At 42.5% G+C, this 15,889-nt stretch overlaps 3 protein-coding genes across 4 annotated transcripts; 1 reads left to right on the forward strand and 2 right to left on the reverse strand.

The window, feature by feature from the left end:
- The first annotated feature begins 1,321 nt into the window (after positions 1 to 1,321).
- On the forward strand, positions 1,322 to 9,383 carry atg4b (autophagy related 4B, cysteine peptidase). Of its 2 annotated transcripts, none has more exons than XR_014595321.1 (13): positions 1,322 to 1,406; positions 3,655 to 3,756; positions 3,857 to 3,928; positions 4,024 to 4,122; positions 4,293 to 4,394; positions 4,497 to 4,569; positions 5,220 to 5,299; positions 5,919 to 6,106; positions 7,466 to 7,544; positions 7,683 to 7,828; positions 7,986 to 8,028; positions 8,154 to 8,247; positions 8,343 to 8,529. XR_014595321.1 is itself a non-coding variant. In XM_083969940.1 (13 exons), exons 1-13 carry the CDS (start codon positions 1,397 to 1,399, stop codon positions 8,414 to 8,416), a joined length of 1,176 nt encoding a protein of 391 aa, XP_083826066.1. In that variant the 5' UTR covers positions 1,322 to 1,396; the 3' UTR covers positions 8,417 to 9,383. The 2 variants fall into 2 exon arrangements, 1 of the variants encoding a protein (XP_083826066.1); XM_083969940.1 differs by having other exon boundaries at positions 7,972 to 8,028; positions 8,343 to 9,383.
- Positions 9,171 to 11,352, reverse strand: dtymk (deoxythymidylate kinase (thymidylate kinase)). Its single transcript, XM_083969941.1, has 5 exons — positions 11,066 to 11,352; positions 10,833 to 10,941; positions 9,678 to 9,768; positions 9,376 to 9,573; positions 9,171 to 9,291 (listed from the first exon to the last, which is right to left on the reverse strand). The coding sequence occupies exons 1-5, from the start codon at positions 11,319 to 11,321 to the stop codon at positions 9,181 to 9,183; spliced, it is 765 nt and encodes a 254-aa protein (XP_083826067.1). The 5' UTR covers positions 11,322 to 11,352; the 3' UTR covers positions 9,171 to 9,180.
- A 1,297-nt stretch (positions 11,353 to 12,649) lies between these two features.
- On the reverse strand, positions 12,650 to 15,887 carry agxta (alanine--glyoxylate and serine--pyruvate aminotransferase a). Its single transcript, XM_083970284.1, has 11 exons — positions 15,589 to 15,887; positions 14,893 to 15,085; positions 14,739 to 14,803; positions 14,553 to 14,653; positions 14,390 to 14,460; positions 14,183 to 14,267; positions 13,998 to 14,096; positions 13,807 to 13,876; positions 13,191 to 13,286; positions 12,937 to 13,065; positions 12,650 to 12,856 (listed from the first exon to the last, which is right to left on the reverse strand). Exons 1-11 carry the CDS (start codon positions 15,745 to 15,747, stop codon positions 12,749 to 12,751), a joined length of 1,176 nt encoding a protein of 391 aa, XP_083826410.1. The 5' UTR covers positions 15,748 to 15,887; the 3' UTR covers positions 12,650 to 12,748.
- Positions 15,888 to 15,889: the final 2 nt, after the last annotated feature.

Consider the following 15,889-nt stretch of genomic DNA (forward strand, 5'->3'; position numbering starts at 1 on the left):
TTCCCTTTGGGGATCAATAAAGTAATTCATACTGTATCATACAGATGACAAATCAAAGGAAAAACCAACATGAAGTAGCCTATCTCTTGACAAGATACTTGACGAAGGATGTGCCATGCTGCATGTATCACATCATTTTCATTCTCATCAAATGATTAAATGAATCATGTTGCTCTACAGATGGAGGCATTGTTATTCTGAACATAATGACATAATGACTCCCAACAGAAATAATTCCCAACAGAAATAATTCTCAGTAGGATCAGGTTGATCATGTAGAGCAACTTTGTATTGATTTGCAGGTGGACCATAGCAGCAAAATAACTACCACATAGCTGCTGGAGACCATCACCTTAAGGGTCAAACATGGAGAATATGGTGAGGACTGACCATATCACTCCTCACTCCATCTCTGTTTTGTGTTGTTGTTTTTTTTGCACCGTTCATCCTCATGGTGGTGGATTGATGCACTGCTGCCCTGGCCTACTTCAATATCAATATCCCTCTCTGTGACTGGTGTTGCTGACACAGTCTGGTCATGTCCTGCATTGACATTGTCAGTCACCTGAGGAAAAGCTGCTCCTCTGTTTTTCTTTACATATTGCACCAATGCATTAGCATGAAAGTCATTGAATGTGCACTGTCAAACACAATTTCCATCCCTTCATCTCTACCCTAACAATGAACCCTCCCTAGTTAAAAGTCACTGAGATAAGAATCACCGGGGCCTGCAGCATCTCCAAACCCGCCACAGAGAGTCATGGATGCAGCTGGATTGCACCATGCAGTGCAGCTGTGTGGAGCCCTCTGTGTTCTTTATGTGTAGACATTTCTCCAACCACAGTGAAACACCGTCCACCTCATTTTCCATTGAAGTACTTGAGACTGAATGTGAGAAATGAAGTCCTGTGCACTGCAGCATATATGTGAAACACTGACCCCCAGTGAAGCTTGGGTGTTAAACAATGCATCTGAATCTGAACCAAAGCCACTAACAAGGTTTCCCTTTTAACTTTCTTCTTTCAATTTCATTTTTTGTTTGATTAAAAAACGCAAATTTGCAAAGTTTGCTTCTGAAGTCTGCATCAGCAGCATCCCAACCCGTCTGTGTGGGGGGGAATAATAAAAGTTTCTGCTTCATGGTCAAATTTGCATGGTTATCAAACCTCTGCACATCTGCACCATCTGAATGCACCCGTAAACAGTTGTCATCGGGAATGGATACGTCAGCCACCACTGATTGGCTAGGGCTGAATAGCCCCTCCTCCCGCTCCTTATTGGGTGTGTAGACAGATGTCCCGCCTCTTTTGGAATTCCTCAGCAGAATCCTCTTCCCATTGGTCCAGCGGGTTGGAGAGCAGAGAACAACAAACAAGATAGGGTGAAGACCGTCGGGATGGATGCAGGTAAACGAGATTTTAGAGCGAAAATAAGTGTTTTTCTCTCCCCTAGCAAGATAGCCTAGCTACAACACAACCAGAGCATTGCTGCGTCATGCCTGGTAGCATGTCTCCCGCTCTGTCGTGACAGGATTGCCATGTTTCAGCTGCCACTCCAACACAGACCCGTGTTGCTTTGTAGCCTCGGTGACGTTAGCCTGCTAAAGTGATGACTAAAGCTAACTACTAGCTAACGCTAGCCTGCTGTTATTGCCAAGTGTGGTGGTTTCCCCGCTTTGACAGTCCGCTGTATAGCCGCATAACTTCCTGTACACTACTCACATGTAATTTGCGCTAATGACAACATGTTGGTGTTGAAATTTCGCCCTTTAATAACCTGCCTCCCGTGCTTAGTTTGACTGTTTGTGCTAACGTTATGTTACGCCCAAAACGAACATCCCAGTCGATGCAATGTCACCATCGTATCAGTCATGCTACGCTACTGGTTGCGCTGGGAATGTAGTTAGTCAGGAGAAAAACGGTGTGGTATGACGCTAGACTCGTAGTGACACACAGAAGAAGCGAGCAGACTTTTGACTGTGTTTGCCTTTGTTTCGGCTGGAAACTTACCCTCTCGTTGGTTAAACGCTAGCTGCTACAAACCTGCAAATCACAGCTTCCTGTGTCAGAGCCAAGTCACTGACACGTAGGAGGCTGCTTCAACTCTCCACGTCTGTTTGTTGTGTAGATGACATAACGGTGGACTTACATGTTTTGACATGTTCCACAGCAGCCTTTGTTATTTATTTATACAAACTTAATAACCAGCATCAAAACTAGTTCGGCAAAGTTGGAAAGGCTAATTCCAACTTCCCTGGTTTTATCCCAGTGGCAGTCAGACTTTTTAACAGCTCCAGACAGTCAGTAATGTGGTGTTGTGACGCTGTTGTTCCTGTTCCTGCCGTCATTACCAGCTGTACCACTTTTACCCCTTGCACTTTCAAACAGCTTTTATTATTTTTGTCTACCATCAAGCACCTTTAGCCTGTTATTTTTATCCAGCAAGCAGAGAGCACAGTGTTTTTAAGTATTCTATATTATGTACAATTTTATATAGTTCATGATATATATTTATTTATTAATAATAATGTCCTGTTTCTCTTTTATATTATGCTGCTGTGACAAATGCATTTCCCCTTGGGGATGATTAAGGTTTAGGCCTAACCTAACCAAAAACACAGAGGTACAGGAAAGTAACGACCATCTGTAGGAATGCAGACAAGGAGCTACAGCCTCTTATTCACTGAAACAAGCCGGCAACCGACCTGAGGAATAACACTGGTCGTTTCTTTTTATGCAGTAGTGTAGTGTCAACAAAAGTACTTTGTGGTCTCCATGGTAGGTCAGTATGTTTGTTTAGTGTGACCGTGTGATGTGGAGTTGGTTTACTGCAACCAACTGATGTGAAATTGAGGTGACACTTTTAATATTTGTAGTAGGCCTATCTCTTTTCTGTGTTGCACAATCATCTCACAGAGATCAATGTTATCTCTCCAGCTTGGAGAGCTCCCAATGATGAAAATGAGGTTGTTCCACCTTGTCTGATAAGCTGTCCCTGCCTGTTGGAAAGAGGTGTCAAACCTGTTTTGTTTTTTGAAGTTTCAATCTGTGAATATCCCTTCATCTTTATCAAAAATGCACCAGTTGGCCAAAATGTTTTTTTTTAACGTGTGCCATTTCATGGTGTCCATTACTGTTGTGCCAAGTTTCAGTCAGAGAACACAGTCGTTTCTTCGATTGCCTTTTGGTGTTACAATCTCTTAAAACCACCTACCTGCGTACATATTTATATCAACAGCCTATTGCATTATTGAGACTTTTTTCAAATACTGTTTTTGATGTCTATATTTTATGTGTCCTCTGTTAATAAAGGGGAAAATAACCCTAATGATCTCATAGTGATATCATCTGGTTTAGCTTGGAGACTACTAATTTATTACAGGAAGCAGCAATTGTATACTAGTTGTTAAGTTTAAAAAGATTTCACTTTTTTTTTTTTTTTACACTCATACAATGGGTTGAATGTCAGGTTATTTCTTGCCACAACCCTGTCCATTCGTTTGTAAGTCACTCAAAATATGACCCAGGGTAATCTAAAGAAGCAGGGGGTTTAAAATGCTACATACTTTTTTATCCTTTGAATTGCACAACCATGAGCAATTCCTCCCTCACAACTATCAAAATGCTGACCATTGACACATGTCGTCTTTTGCAGCTACCTTGACGTACGACACACTTCGCTTTGGAGAGTTTGAAGATTTTCCTGAGACTTCGGAGCCTGTGTGGATCTTAGGGAAAGAATACAATGCACTCACAGGTAGGACTGTGAAAGAGAAGGATAGTATAGTTGTATTAGCAAGTGTACACTTTCCTTCTTGGGTGTATTTTAAGATGGTCCTTTCTGCTTCTCCATACAGAGAAAGATGATATTTTATCAGATGTCACTTCACGACTGTGGTTCACATACAGAAAAAACTTCCCACCCATTGGTAAGTGAAGACAACAAATCTGTGTCTTGTTGACGAGTCATCTGGGTTTTCACTTGACTAAAGGGATCCTGTGGTCATGCTTGAATGTGTTCCAGGTGGGACAGGACCAACATCAGATACAGGATGGGGATGTATGTTACGGTGCGGACAGATGATCCTAGGGGAGGCCTTGGTGTGTAGACATTTAGGCAGAGGTGAGACAACCTATCAAAGTGCAATGCAATATATCTGTGTTTTATTGATAGATAGAGATAAAAACCAGATTCTATAGCCGTGTGACACAAGCAGCTCTTCTCCAGTAAGTAGACTATAGCAAAACAGAGCGTGTTTTACACGGGCTCAATAACTGGTCTTTTGTTCACAGACTGGAGATGGGCCAGAGACCAGAAACAAAGAGAAGAGTACATCAGTATTCTCAACGCCTTCATTGACAAAAAAGACAGCTATTATTCCATCCATCAAATTGGTGAGTAGCCACTGTCAGACCCTTCCAATTATATCAAGAGCTCACTCAGGCAGCCCTCGAACACTTTGCATACTGTTGTTCTTATGTTTTTAAATGCTGCAGCCCAAATGGGAGTTGGCGAGGGAAAGCCTATAGGCCAGTGGTATGGACCAAACACAGTTGCCCAGGTTCTTAAGTAAGTACATTTAAGTATGTTTATGCATGTGAAAAATACCTAAGTCTTGAAATGGTTTGTTTTAGCTTTGTCCAGCACCCAAAGATATTCATGTTACAGTCATATAAAACACAAATACTGCAAATCGTCATTCTGAGGAAGCTGGAACTATGAATTATTGGCATTTCTGCACCATAATTCAAAGATTAACAGTGCCCTGAAACTATATGTATTCAGTGTATCCCATGAAAATGAAATGCATTTCCCTCTTCTCAATATATTTGTGCTCAAGCACAAAACAAACAAAACCAGGATGCACTTATAAAAACATTACTCTGTGACACTACCCAATAGCGGTAGTTTCGCTACAGTGGCAGCACTGTTTATATCAGTTGCTTTTATATTCATATATTCATTGAATCTAAGAAAATACATCTTTGTATTGACGCTGGACAATGTCAGTGTATAACTCTTCTTCTGTAGATGAGATGATCAGTCAGTCTGGTTCAGACACAGACAGTCACAGTTGTTTGTATTGCATCATATTTTACTGACTCACTCACCATGTATCAACTCCACACTGTCAAACAATTAATCCAAAGATGTAAAATATTTACTCAAATTGGATCCAAAGGCCAAAAGTGTGACTGTTTATGTGCTGTCCTCCTCAGGAAGCTGGCAGTGTTTGATACGTGGAGCAGATCAGTGGTACACGTGGCGATGGACAACACTGTGGTCATCGAGGAGATCAGTGAGTGCAGCTGTGTTTGCAGCTTTGTGTTTGAGAGTTTTTCCTGTTGTCATTCATTAGCATATGCAGTTCAGATGTCACTGGTTAAACTGTGGACTGTGCAGAGAGTGAAAAATAAAATACTTGAGTGTTCAGTGTCAGTACTTCATTCCAAAGCACGTCTTGAGTGTACTGCATAACCTCATGCTAATCTGGCTCAGCGTAGTTTTATCATAGATGACTAAAGGGAAACCCAGTCATGTTTTTCTTGTTTTGCTGAAAATACTAATTACATCCACTGAGGAACTCATGTTTTCACCCCTCTGTTTATTGGTTTGTTTGTTTATTTGTTTGTCTGTAGGATCACTCAAAAAGTACTGAACTTTTTTGAGATGGCGCATGGGGCAGGGAAACAATTACAAATATTAAATTAAAACTAAATTTGGTGCTACAGTAATCAGGAGAAAGTGGCAGATCCAGAAATCAGTGTCCTGAACTCTGTAAGATTTTGGACTCATTGATTTCTCAAGGATTTCTCTGGATCTAGATATTGATCTGGATTTAGAGCAGTGGTGTATACTCTACTGTCTGACATTCTATTCCCTCAGTGATCTTTTGCGTTTTACTTGTTTGTCTGCAGAGCGTCTCTGTATGCCCTGGCTGGACATTGCAGGAGAAGCAGAGGGGGTGGGGGAGCTCAACGGGTGCCTGGAGGGGGCATGTGCCCTGGCTGAGGAGGAGACGGCTCTGTGGAAACCTCTGGTACTGCTCATCCCCCTCAGGCTGGGCCTGAGTGATATAAATGAGGCCTACATTGAAACCCTCAAGGTGAGACGCATGTGTGTGTGTGTGTATATATATTCATACTGTACATTCAAGTGATTATTACTCAGTCTCCTGAAGGGCACTATGGGATATTAGGGACTTTAAATGACAAAGGTGATTTTACTCTACTTGTTTTCAAAGTTAAATTAGAGATGTGTAGTACAGGCTTCAAATTAGTTGTGTGCATTACCTTACTACAGCAACATACTTAGGACAAAAAGTCTGTGCTCTCAAACACTTTGGCAGATCTCTATCATGATGTGATTGTGGTTTGTACACAGACATCGCACATACTACAGCAAGTGGTCATCAGTTGCACTGACTGCTCACAGCTCCTGGTTTGTGTTTGGCTCCAAATATAGTCTTGTCTGGGAACACAGTCTTGATGTTGTCTTGTCTGCCTCTTAGTTGACGACAACTGAATGATAAGCATCAATACAGACACTGGTTAATTTGGGCTTTCATAAAAAGTGCTGCCCACAGTTCAAGACACTGCAGTGTTGTCCACAGTGGATACTGGAGTGTCTACATGCCTTAAAGCAGCTATAATCAATATTGTACACATGTATATTAACGTGGCCAGTTGTACACACTCAGGTTTGTTTGAGGTGGCTAGAAACAGACACATACTCCACCATTTAAATATGTGTAAATTTTTGGCAAAATGACTGTAACAATGCAGACCAATACAGCAAGACATGTTTGAGCCACTTGTACCGGTGCTTATTGAGAGTTTTCCTCAGGTTGCTGGTGCTGTAGTGAAAGGTGAGGCTAACTGTAGCTTCTGTAGCCTGCACACCTTGCTGTCAAGGTTGCACAATATTACAAAGTTGCGTTTTGATGTTGCTCAGGATCTAAAGCACTCTCTCTGTGGCCCAGTTGGGTTGTGGACTACAGTATCTGCCATCATTACCACACAGATGCTGACCTACATTTCATCTGAAGTCAGTGCAGGTCCACACGGTGAGGCAGACAGCCACAGTGGCGCTTGCAAACTATTTAATCACGTAATCAAATTCTGAATATTTTTGACAGTCCTTCAAAAACGTGACTCCAGCTGATGTCGTGCCATGTTTTGCTGGAAGTGTTTTTCTAACAAGCTCACCGTATCGCCTTCATAAAGTGATTATGTCAGTGTCGTGTTTACAGGTTGTTCTTACTGACCTTAAAGAGGCCAAAAATCTCTTGTGGGTTGACAAATTACCATTCAACTTAGTCCAGAAGAAGGAAAAAATTGTTGGGATGAATGTAAAGTGTGGTTTGTGATAAATTGGGGGAAAAAAATGTAAAACAACTGGTGCTTAAATGAGGCAAATTCAGCTACAGCTGGGGTGAGATAAACCCTCTTGTCTCTTTTTACAGCAATGCTTCATGCTGCCTCAGTCCCTGGGTGTTATTGGGGGAAAACCCAACAGTGCCCATTACTTCATTGGTTATGTCGGTATGTCTGGTCTCTGTGTTTGTGAAATAAACACCCAACCTACTCACCCACCCAAGCAAACTCATGCTCACCATATTAATTTTATTTTGACACGTCCAATCTGCTTCTGATCACGCCATTGTTTGTTTTCTTCTTCAGGAGAGGAACTCATCTACTTAGACCCACACACCACACAGCCTGCAGTCGAGCCGTGCGAAGACGGCCAGGTCCCCGATGAGACGTACCATTGTCAGCACCCACCCTGTCGTATGCACATCTGTGAACTGGACCCATCCATCGCAGCGGTAGGAATGGCAGGGGGGGGATTTTTACAGCACAGAGCTTTTGTATCCCAGACTAAAGCCCATTGTTAATCGTGATTGTGAGCAGGCAGAAAACTTTATGGTCAGATGTTCCATAGCCAATTGTTTTTTCTGGTTTCTGCCAGGGTTTCTTCTGCAGAACAGAGGACGAGTTTGATGACTGGTGTATGCGCATAAGAAGGGTATGTCTGTGTCTGTGTGTGAACACTGCTCTTCTGTTGTGCCCTCTTGACTCGTCCAAATGAAGCATCATTTTCCTGTTGGGCGGAATCTGTAAATGAAATGATGAAATGTTCTCCTCGTCTAGCTGTCCTGCAAAAGAGGAGGCCTGCCCATGTTTGAACTGGTAGACAGTCAGCCCTCTCACTTGGTCAGCGTGGATGCCCTGAACCTTACACCTGGTAAACACGCTGCACATCTGTGTTTCATGTCAAAAATATTGGTTAATGAAAGCTAATTATTTTTCCTTTTTGTGCCAATGCCCTTTTCTTCGCAGATTTCTCGGACTCAGACCGGTTGGAACGGTTCTTTGATTCAGAGGACGAAGAGTTTGAGATCCTCTCCCTGTGAGGAACATATGAACAATGATTTACTGTTCTCGACAGTAGGCGAGGGATTGTGTCTCTTCTCTGTATCAGAAGGGAAGCCTGAGTGGAGGAACATTATTTGGAGACCTCTTGAGCCAGTCCAGCTCCGATGGTGTAGTCAGTGTGTCACACAGTGTTCTTCAACCTCTGATTGCTCTGTATCCAACATTGAGACTGCCTGGTGGAAGCCGTAGCAGGAGCTCAGGATAAATTCTGTATGCACATCTTCACACACATGTTTCCATTTGAGTCTTAACACTTTAAATGTTTATTCTGAAGTGATATGGTGCCTTTCCCTGACTCCATAAGTAAAATTGCCATAACAGTTTTCTGTTGTATAGAACACAATGGTTCATAATGCCCATGGCTTGCGCAGTTTGTCACTAATAACTGAAGTCTGTAACAGCCTGTAATGAAACCAAATTTAGTCAAATCTGCAGAAGTTGTATTAATTATCCATGCAAAGTATCCTTGCCAAGACTGATCATGTACACTAGTTCATTTGAAGATTATTTATTTCATCAAAACAATATATAGACTGGTGAAAGAATAGACTTGTAAGTAACTAAAAATAAAATCAAAATCTGATATTTCACAACTGAATCTCTCTTCAATTACAGATTAACAGTTTGGCAAGTGGGCTAAAAAACATCACGTTTGCAAAAGTATAATTTAGTTATTATAGCAGAAAATAATGTACAAAAAAAATAACTAAATCTTGCATCGTACACATGTAACTGGGTTGGGTCACTTCCACAGCTCTCCAAGTGGCTTGCACTGAGCTGTGTTGATGGTATTAAAGGTGTGGTCGGTGATGGCCTTGTGCACATCCTCAATACTCTGAGAAGCATCAATTACCTGGAACAGACAATTAAGATCACATCATATTAGGTAAAATGAGTTTAACCTTACTTAACATGTCACATAGGAATAAACTCTTACCTGCCAGTTCACTGAGTTATCCTTCATCAGTTGGTCAAATTTCTGTTTGACCTCTTTTTGGAAAACGCTGGTCTCGTATCTCTCCCCTCCAAACTGGCCTCTGAGGGCAGCCTGGTCTGGGTTGAGCTGCAGGAACATGACGAGGTCCGGCTTCGGCAGTCCCACGTCAGGCTGCTTGCACCAGTCCAGACTGAACCCCTGGAGAAGACGGAGCAAGTCAAGTTAGCTGTTGCACCTTCAACAACCCACATGATGATACTGTCTGACAGTGCAGGGTTTGAAGGGGCTACAAAAAGACTCACCGGCTTGGCGCTGGTGAAGGCAGCTCCAGAGAAGGCATATCTGTCTACGATCAGAGTGGTACCTTGCTCCAGCTTCTTCTTTATTAAAGGTCTGTGGATGACAGTCATTTTTTCAGGCTACATTAGAATATCCAGGTCCATCCTCCACAGTGTAGAGAACTGTCAGTTGTGTGCTTTTCTGAACAACATGGCTGGTGATTTCTTGATTTTTTTTTTTGCTATCCAAGCATCTCATAAAAAGGCAAAATGTGTTCTTGAGTTTGTTGTCTGTAATGTGTTCCCACTGCCCCAGCCTGTTGGTGGCTCTGACCACTGGAGGACAATATACTAATATTTTTTCTATTATTTTTCTCCATTTAACTCCACCTTCAACACAGACTCTACTACTACTTTATTGTCCACTGAACTGAAATAGAACGGAAAATGAACACGCAAAATGCAAAATATTCACTGAGCTACTAATAACAAATGGACTCTATGCACAGCTTTACTACTTCCTGAATGCTGCTCCTTTGTTTCCTGTCTTACATTATTGGACAAACTGATTAATCCAGGTGTGTCTGACCATTGTGACTACTCAGACACACCTGGATTAATCAGTTTGTCCAATAATGTAAGACAGGAAACAAAGGAGCAGCATTAAGTTCAGGAAGTAGTGGAGCTGTGCACAGAGCCCATAGCTCACTGGGCCTGTTTCACCTGCGTCACTGTGGTAGAGCAAGGCGGGAAGACAGCACAGCAGAGTATGTTTCCGGGCATGTCCAAACTATTCCTCCTTGTGGCTGCAGGTTTTTGTTCCAACAAATCAAGAGCACACAGTTTGACGGTCAAGTCTGGTGAGCTGCTGCTTGGTTGGAAAGAAAATCAGCGCCATACCGGCCCTTTGTGGAAGACGTTGGACATGCCTGAAACCAAAAGTTAACTGTGGTGCATAGCCTACATGACATTTTATTTTTTGGGTCAAGTGACCTCTGCAGCTCATGTGGCGTAGATAATTGTGAGCACGCGACACATTTCAGACACCTGTGACAGCAGGAGGAGCACAGGTGGAAAACAGCCGTCATTAATGTAATTTAACACACCTGTGCTATTCCCGCTGCGACATTTTTAAACTAGAGTGTCATGTATTTCTCCACAGTAAAGACGGGGTCTTACACCAGCTCCCAGCGGTTGGCAGAGAACAGGAGGTGCACGGTGTGGTCCTCCAGGTCGCTCTTCCTCTCCAGGTAGGCGCTGATCAGCTGTCCGATCGTCGTGGTCCTGTCTGCACCGACAGACAAACACATTAGGTTATGAGATGTCTCACCCACACCACACACCTGCTCAGGGACTGGCAGTAACACTCAGCATAATAACGGCACAAAGAGCCGGACAGTCTCCCTCCTCACCCGGGAACCTCATCATCTCCGCGGGCCGGCCGCTCAGCTGTAGCGCCTTCACCAGTTTGCCACACTGCGTCGTCTTCCCGGCTTTGTCCACCCCCTCCAGCACGACGAGCGCTCCTCTTTTACTCGCCATGTCGCAGACCGTGCCCCGGAGCCGCCGTGATGTTTGTACAGACACAACGAGGAGCAGACAGACCAAAATTATTCTTATTCTTCTTCCTTCTGTTTTCCGGCGGTTGGCATCCAACTTTTGGTGCATTGGCCTACCGCAGACCAAACCTCCTCACTATTTGGCGCCTTACGAAAACAAGGAAGTGAAATCATGACGCGCTTCCTGTGTTTCTTTTTTTCTTTTTATTGAAACTTTATTTAAATGGAAAAGACATCAGAATAATAGATTCACGATGGTGAACTCTAATTTACCTTGTTAAAGGTGTACAGAAATGGCCGTTTGTCCTGTTTGTCGCGCCGAGTTGTCACGAGCTGCAACACGAGTTTACCCGAGTGAGGAAAACGAATTTGATTGGTCGTTATCGAGCGGGCGGGATATTCAAAGCTTGGGGCGAGCCCGAGCGCCGTGTGTGTGTGCGTGTCTCAGACGTTTGAATGACGGATGACGGATCCAATATCAGTGGCTGGTGAATCGTGTACAGGCTGACGTATAATCCGTGCGCCTGCATTATCCAATGCGAAAAAAAAAATACACACTTTCATCCCGGATTTACTCAAAAATAGAATTTTGCACAAAGTTTGGCCTACAACGTCTGAAAGATGAGTTATCACATTAATTTTATGACCCAAAGTGGGCTCAAATTCAATTTTCTTTTCTGTACACCTTTAAAGTATGCACTTAATAGGACCACAGTCCTGGACGGTCGACGACCAAGGTACGTTTTATCAGTCTGTTTTGTTTTCAAAATGTTTTGTTTTCAAATGTGCCACAGGGTTTCAAATGTAAAAACTCACTTGTATAGCCAGTAACCTATTTTTTTTTTTTTTTTGAATATTGTCAAATTTCCTTACCTTTAGCCTAGGCCTAGCTAAAAAAAAAAAAAAAAAATCTAATCTGAAATTCAAGTCTATATATATTATTTACATCGCCTATAGCCTATGTGAGATGTACAATCTAAATCATAACATATGAATCCAAATCTAACCTGACTGCAGTAGTGTGACACAGACTTCTGACTGTAAGTGGTGCTGACCAGAGTGCTCATGTGGGTTTGTGGGCATTAGAGGCAACATTTGACAATTGGAATCCATTTAGATTTTGCGTTATTTGCCAGATTATTCTTCCCTAGTTAAATTATTAGTTAAATTATGTTTTGGATATTATAAAATATGTTTGTGGTTTTCATACATTAGAAAACCAACTGATGGAAAGATACAGATAGAAAGGAAAGGGGCCTGAATAGTATCTCTGTACATTTATTTATTTGACATATAATTTGGAGTGGAATACCATTATGTCAAATAAATTGTTATTGTGTGTTTATACCAAAAATAAGGGGTAAAAGCTTAGATCATAGGCTGGTGGTACAGCACTATGAGTCTTTCCATTAATGAAAGAATGAGCTGCACAAGACAGAGAATGATCACTTTTTTTTATTTTTATTTCACACAGTCTCTTGTTTATGATGCTAGTGCTGGTCCAGGATTATTGCTGCATCATCCAATAGCAAAATCTCACACTTTGCTCTTGTGGCAGTGTTTCAGAGCGTCTTTCAGGGCCGCCAGCACCATGTCAACATTGGCCTTGCTGCTGTTACATCCCATCAACCCCACACGCAACACCTGAAGAGACAAAAAACATCACAGGACTTAAGGAACCTCTAGTGACAAAGAGGAGCGTACATAGGCACACAATCTCTTACCAAACCGACAGATGGTCCGAGCCCTCCAGAAATTTCCAGGTTGTGTGTTTTCATGATGTAGCTTGTGATCTCTTTCCAGTCATATCCATGAGGAGCAACAATAGTGGTCACTGTGGGCAGTCTTGCTTTCTGTAACAACCATTTACATCAGACTTGGTGCATTACCGTTTCAACCTAAACAGCTATATGAATGTAAATTCCACCAAGTGTTAATAGAAAAATCACATCACATGGCATTAAAACTTGTAACTGACCTTTTCCTTTACAAATAGTTTGAGACCCATGCTTTCTAGACCAGCGTGGAAATATTCTGCCACTTTCCCATGTCTTTCCCACGACTTCTCCAGACCCTTCAGAGAAAAAATAAAAACAACAATCGTTAAAACAAACAAAATATTGACCATTTATACATATATAATATTCTATTTTGTATGTGAAAATCTTCAGTGTGCTGTTCAGATCATGTAACACTGAATCTACAGCTCTGTGGGCCAGGCTTTGGCCTCAAGCTGGATAATAAGTTAACATGCTCACAGTGGCATGCAAATCATTCTGATGTTAAACAGGTGAAATGTCCATCTTAGTTTATCATCTTAACATTTTTGCTTTATCATGCTACATCATGCTACAACTAAGGCTGATGGGAATAAGTTGGAATCCCTGCAGTCTCAACATGTTCAGCTTGTAAAGTTTAATTTGCTTGTACAGTATATTACCATTGTCAATAGTTTGTTAATATTGATAAGGATAGAGAGGTGGACTGGTATATTTTTTGTCTCTGCTGTAACTGCTCAGTGGCTACCTACACAGAACTGTTGCAGCTCCAGACAAAACGTAAAAATCGAAATATTAGATTGTAACATGTCCCACCTCTTCAACAAGGACAGCCAGGCTCTCCCTCAGAGAGTAGAAGGCAGTGACTGGACCTGTGTGGTGATACCTGCAGAGAGGAAACCAACGGGACAGAGCAATGTACAGGAATTATGCAACGTGCGGCTAAAAATGAAACCAGTGTTGGAAATGTGATCAGTTCCTGTCTGCAGGAGACAAAAATGTCTTACACTCTTGACGGCTTGCCATCACATCCCCAGTAGTTTGCGAGCCAACTCAAATCCAGAAAGAATGACACAGGCTTTGTCCTCCGGTTGAATATCTTCTGGCTGTGAACAAATTCAGCTTTAAAGCCACTGTACAACCGAATCTTAATCCATTACTTGCAGGCATGTGAGGTGTATCCAGCTCTCACCAAGCTCTCTCACTGAAGGAGATGGGTGCTGTACCCGGCGGTGCATTCAGAACCTTTTGAGAGCCCGTGTAAAGGATGTCTATCCCTGTCAATACAGACATTCACAAGAATCTTTTTTTGGTGTCATGATCCAAACAGATAATGTTGCACAATATGGACACATTCAATGTTTTCATCAGCTGCATTTGGCAGGATTGAAGACTAAACCTTGCTCGTCCATGTATAGAGGAGCTCCTCCCATCGAAGCCACAGAGTCTACGAGAAACAGGCAGTCATACCTGCAGGCACAAATCATAACACATCTGCCACGATCTGCTTATCTTTTGTTACAGATGTGATGAGGACAGAGCTGTTGGACGTTGCGTCTTACTTGTGACACAGCTGTCCGATGCCATCTAAAGGATGCAAGACGCCTGTGGAGGATTCTCCGTGTGCGAGGAAGAACAGGACCGGCCTGTGCTTTGATAAGGCCTGCAGTGAGGTGACAGTGGAAGCACTCAGACTGCAGCTTTGACAGCAATTAGTAATTAAAAACTGGGGTTTTAAGACACAGTACCTGCTCAATCTCTGCATTGGTTAAGTGGCCTCCAGGAGGTGCCACTATGGTGCTGACTCTGGCCCCTGTTGGATTGACACACATGGTACTCAGTCATGACTTCCTCAGGATTGTTATTCCATCGTTTGATAGGTGACACATGATTTTAGAGAACCTATCCTCTCTGCCATATCTGCCGCTCTCTCTCCCCATATGCCGTTGACAGCAGTCAGCACACTCTCCCCAGGCTCCACCGTGTTGAAGATGGCACACTCCATGGCAGTGTGGCCGGTGCCGCTCACAGCTAAAGTCATACTGTTGTGAGTCTGAAACATGTACTGGATCCCACTCTTGATGTCGTTCATTATCTGTAATGTAAAGTGAAAATGTTCTGGTGAGAGACGGATGTTGAGAAATCTTTACTGTGCCATTTGCCTCTTTAAAGCAACAGACTGAGTGTGAACACCTGTAGCCCTTTAGATCTGTACAGTCAAGCTAGAAATAATGTGATCAGAAAATCATTCAGCAATAACTCTGATTACTGGTTTAGTAATTTTTAAGAAAATATAATTGAAAATAAACAAGTGTTTATCTAGAAGGAACAGAATAATACATTCAATGCACTCTCACAAGCGAGTGCATACAGGATCGCACAAGTGTGTTTGCTAAATAAATACCATTGAGTACAAAGTACAAAATATGAGGCAAACATAGTCTTAAAAGGCATAATTATGTGGAATCAGCCGGTGTTGTATTATTATACCATTATATTTGCATTATGCACCAGAAAGGCAGTTAAAATCTGACCTCAACACACAGATTATCACAGTCTCTTCTTGGAAATTCTGCATCGTATTAAATACAGTGTCACCTCAAATATCTCTGGGTGCATGTGTCCAATGACAGGATTGGCCCCAGCATCCAAGATGCGAGGAGGAACATTTGAAGGTCCAGGTCCAAACATGTGACGATGAGGAACAGCCAGTGGTTTCTGCAGGCATTTTGGTGGAGGAACAGAGACGGACGACATGTTTCCAACAGTGCGAAAGGCGCAGTAAAATCACAATGGGTCGTGGAGTTGGATGAAGTAAAAGCCCCTCTGAGCACACCCCTCTGTCTGACCAGTGAGGTCCGCAGGTCAGGAGTCTGTCACAACATTTTCTGCTTTTATC

Source organism: Trachurus trachurus (assembly GCF_905171665.1).
Source record: "Trachurus trachurus genome assembly, chromosome: 4".
Taxonomy (NCBI): domain Eukaryota; kingdom Metazoa; phylum Chordata; class Actinopteri; order Carangiformes; family Carangidae; genus Trachurus; species Trachurus trachurus.

What these genes read in the sequence shown, in the direction of transcription:
- agxta (XM_083970284.1), bottom strand. Translation starts at nt 15,747, where the DNA reads ATGTCGTCCGTCTCTGTTCCTCCACCAAAATGCCTGCAGAAACCACTG. An exon ending in ATCGGACAGCTGTGTCACAA is followed by an intron (nt 14,461 to 14,552) that starts GTAAGACGCAAC and finishes TTGTGCCTGCAG; the next exon opens with GTATGACTGCCTGTTTCTCG. An exon ending in TGGCTGTCCTTGTTGAAGAG is followed by an intron (nt 13,287 to 13,806) that starts GTGGGACATGTT and finishes TTTTCTCTGAAG; the next exon opens with GGTCTGGAGAAGTCGTGGGA.
- dtymk (XM_083969941.1), bottom strand. Translation starts at nt 11,321, where the DNA reads ATGCACCAAAAGTTGGATGCCAACCGCCGGAAAACAGAAGGAAGAAGA. An exon ending in CCTTCACCAGCGCCAAGCCG is followed by an intron (nt 9,574 to 9,677) that starts GTGAGTCTTTTT and finishes CGTCTTCTCCAG; the next exon opens with GGGTTCAGTCTGGACTGGTG. An exon ending in ATAACTCAGTGAACTGGCAG is followed by an intron (nt 9,292 to 9,375) that starts GTAAGAGTTTAT and finishes TGTCTGTTCCAG; the next exon opens with GTAATTGATGCTTCTCAGAG.
- atg4b (XM_083969940.1), top strand. An exon ending in TGGACCCATCCATCGCAGCG is followed by an intron (nt 7,829 to 7,971) that starts GTAGGAATGGCA and finishes GGTTTCTGCCAG; the next exon opens with GGTTTCTTCTGCAGAACAGA. An exon ending in GGTGTATGCGCATAAGAAGG is followed by an intron (nt 8,029 to 8,153) that starts GTATGTCTGTGT and finishes CTCCTCGTCTAG; the next exon opens with CTGTCCTGCAAAAGAGGAGG.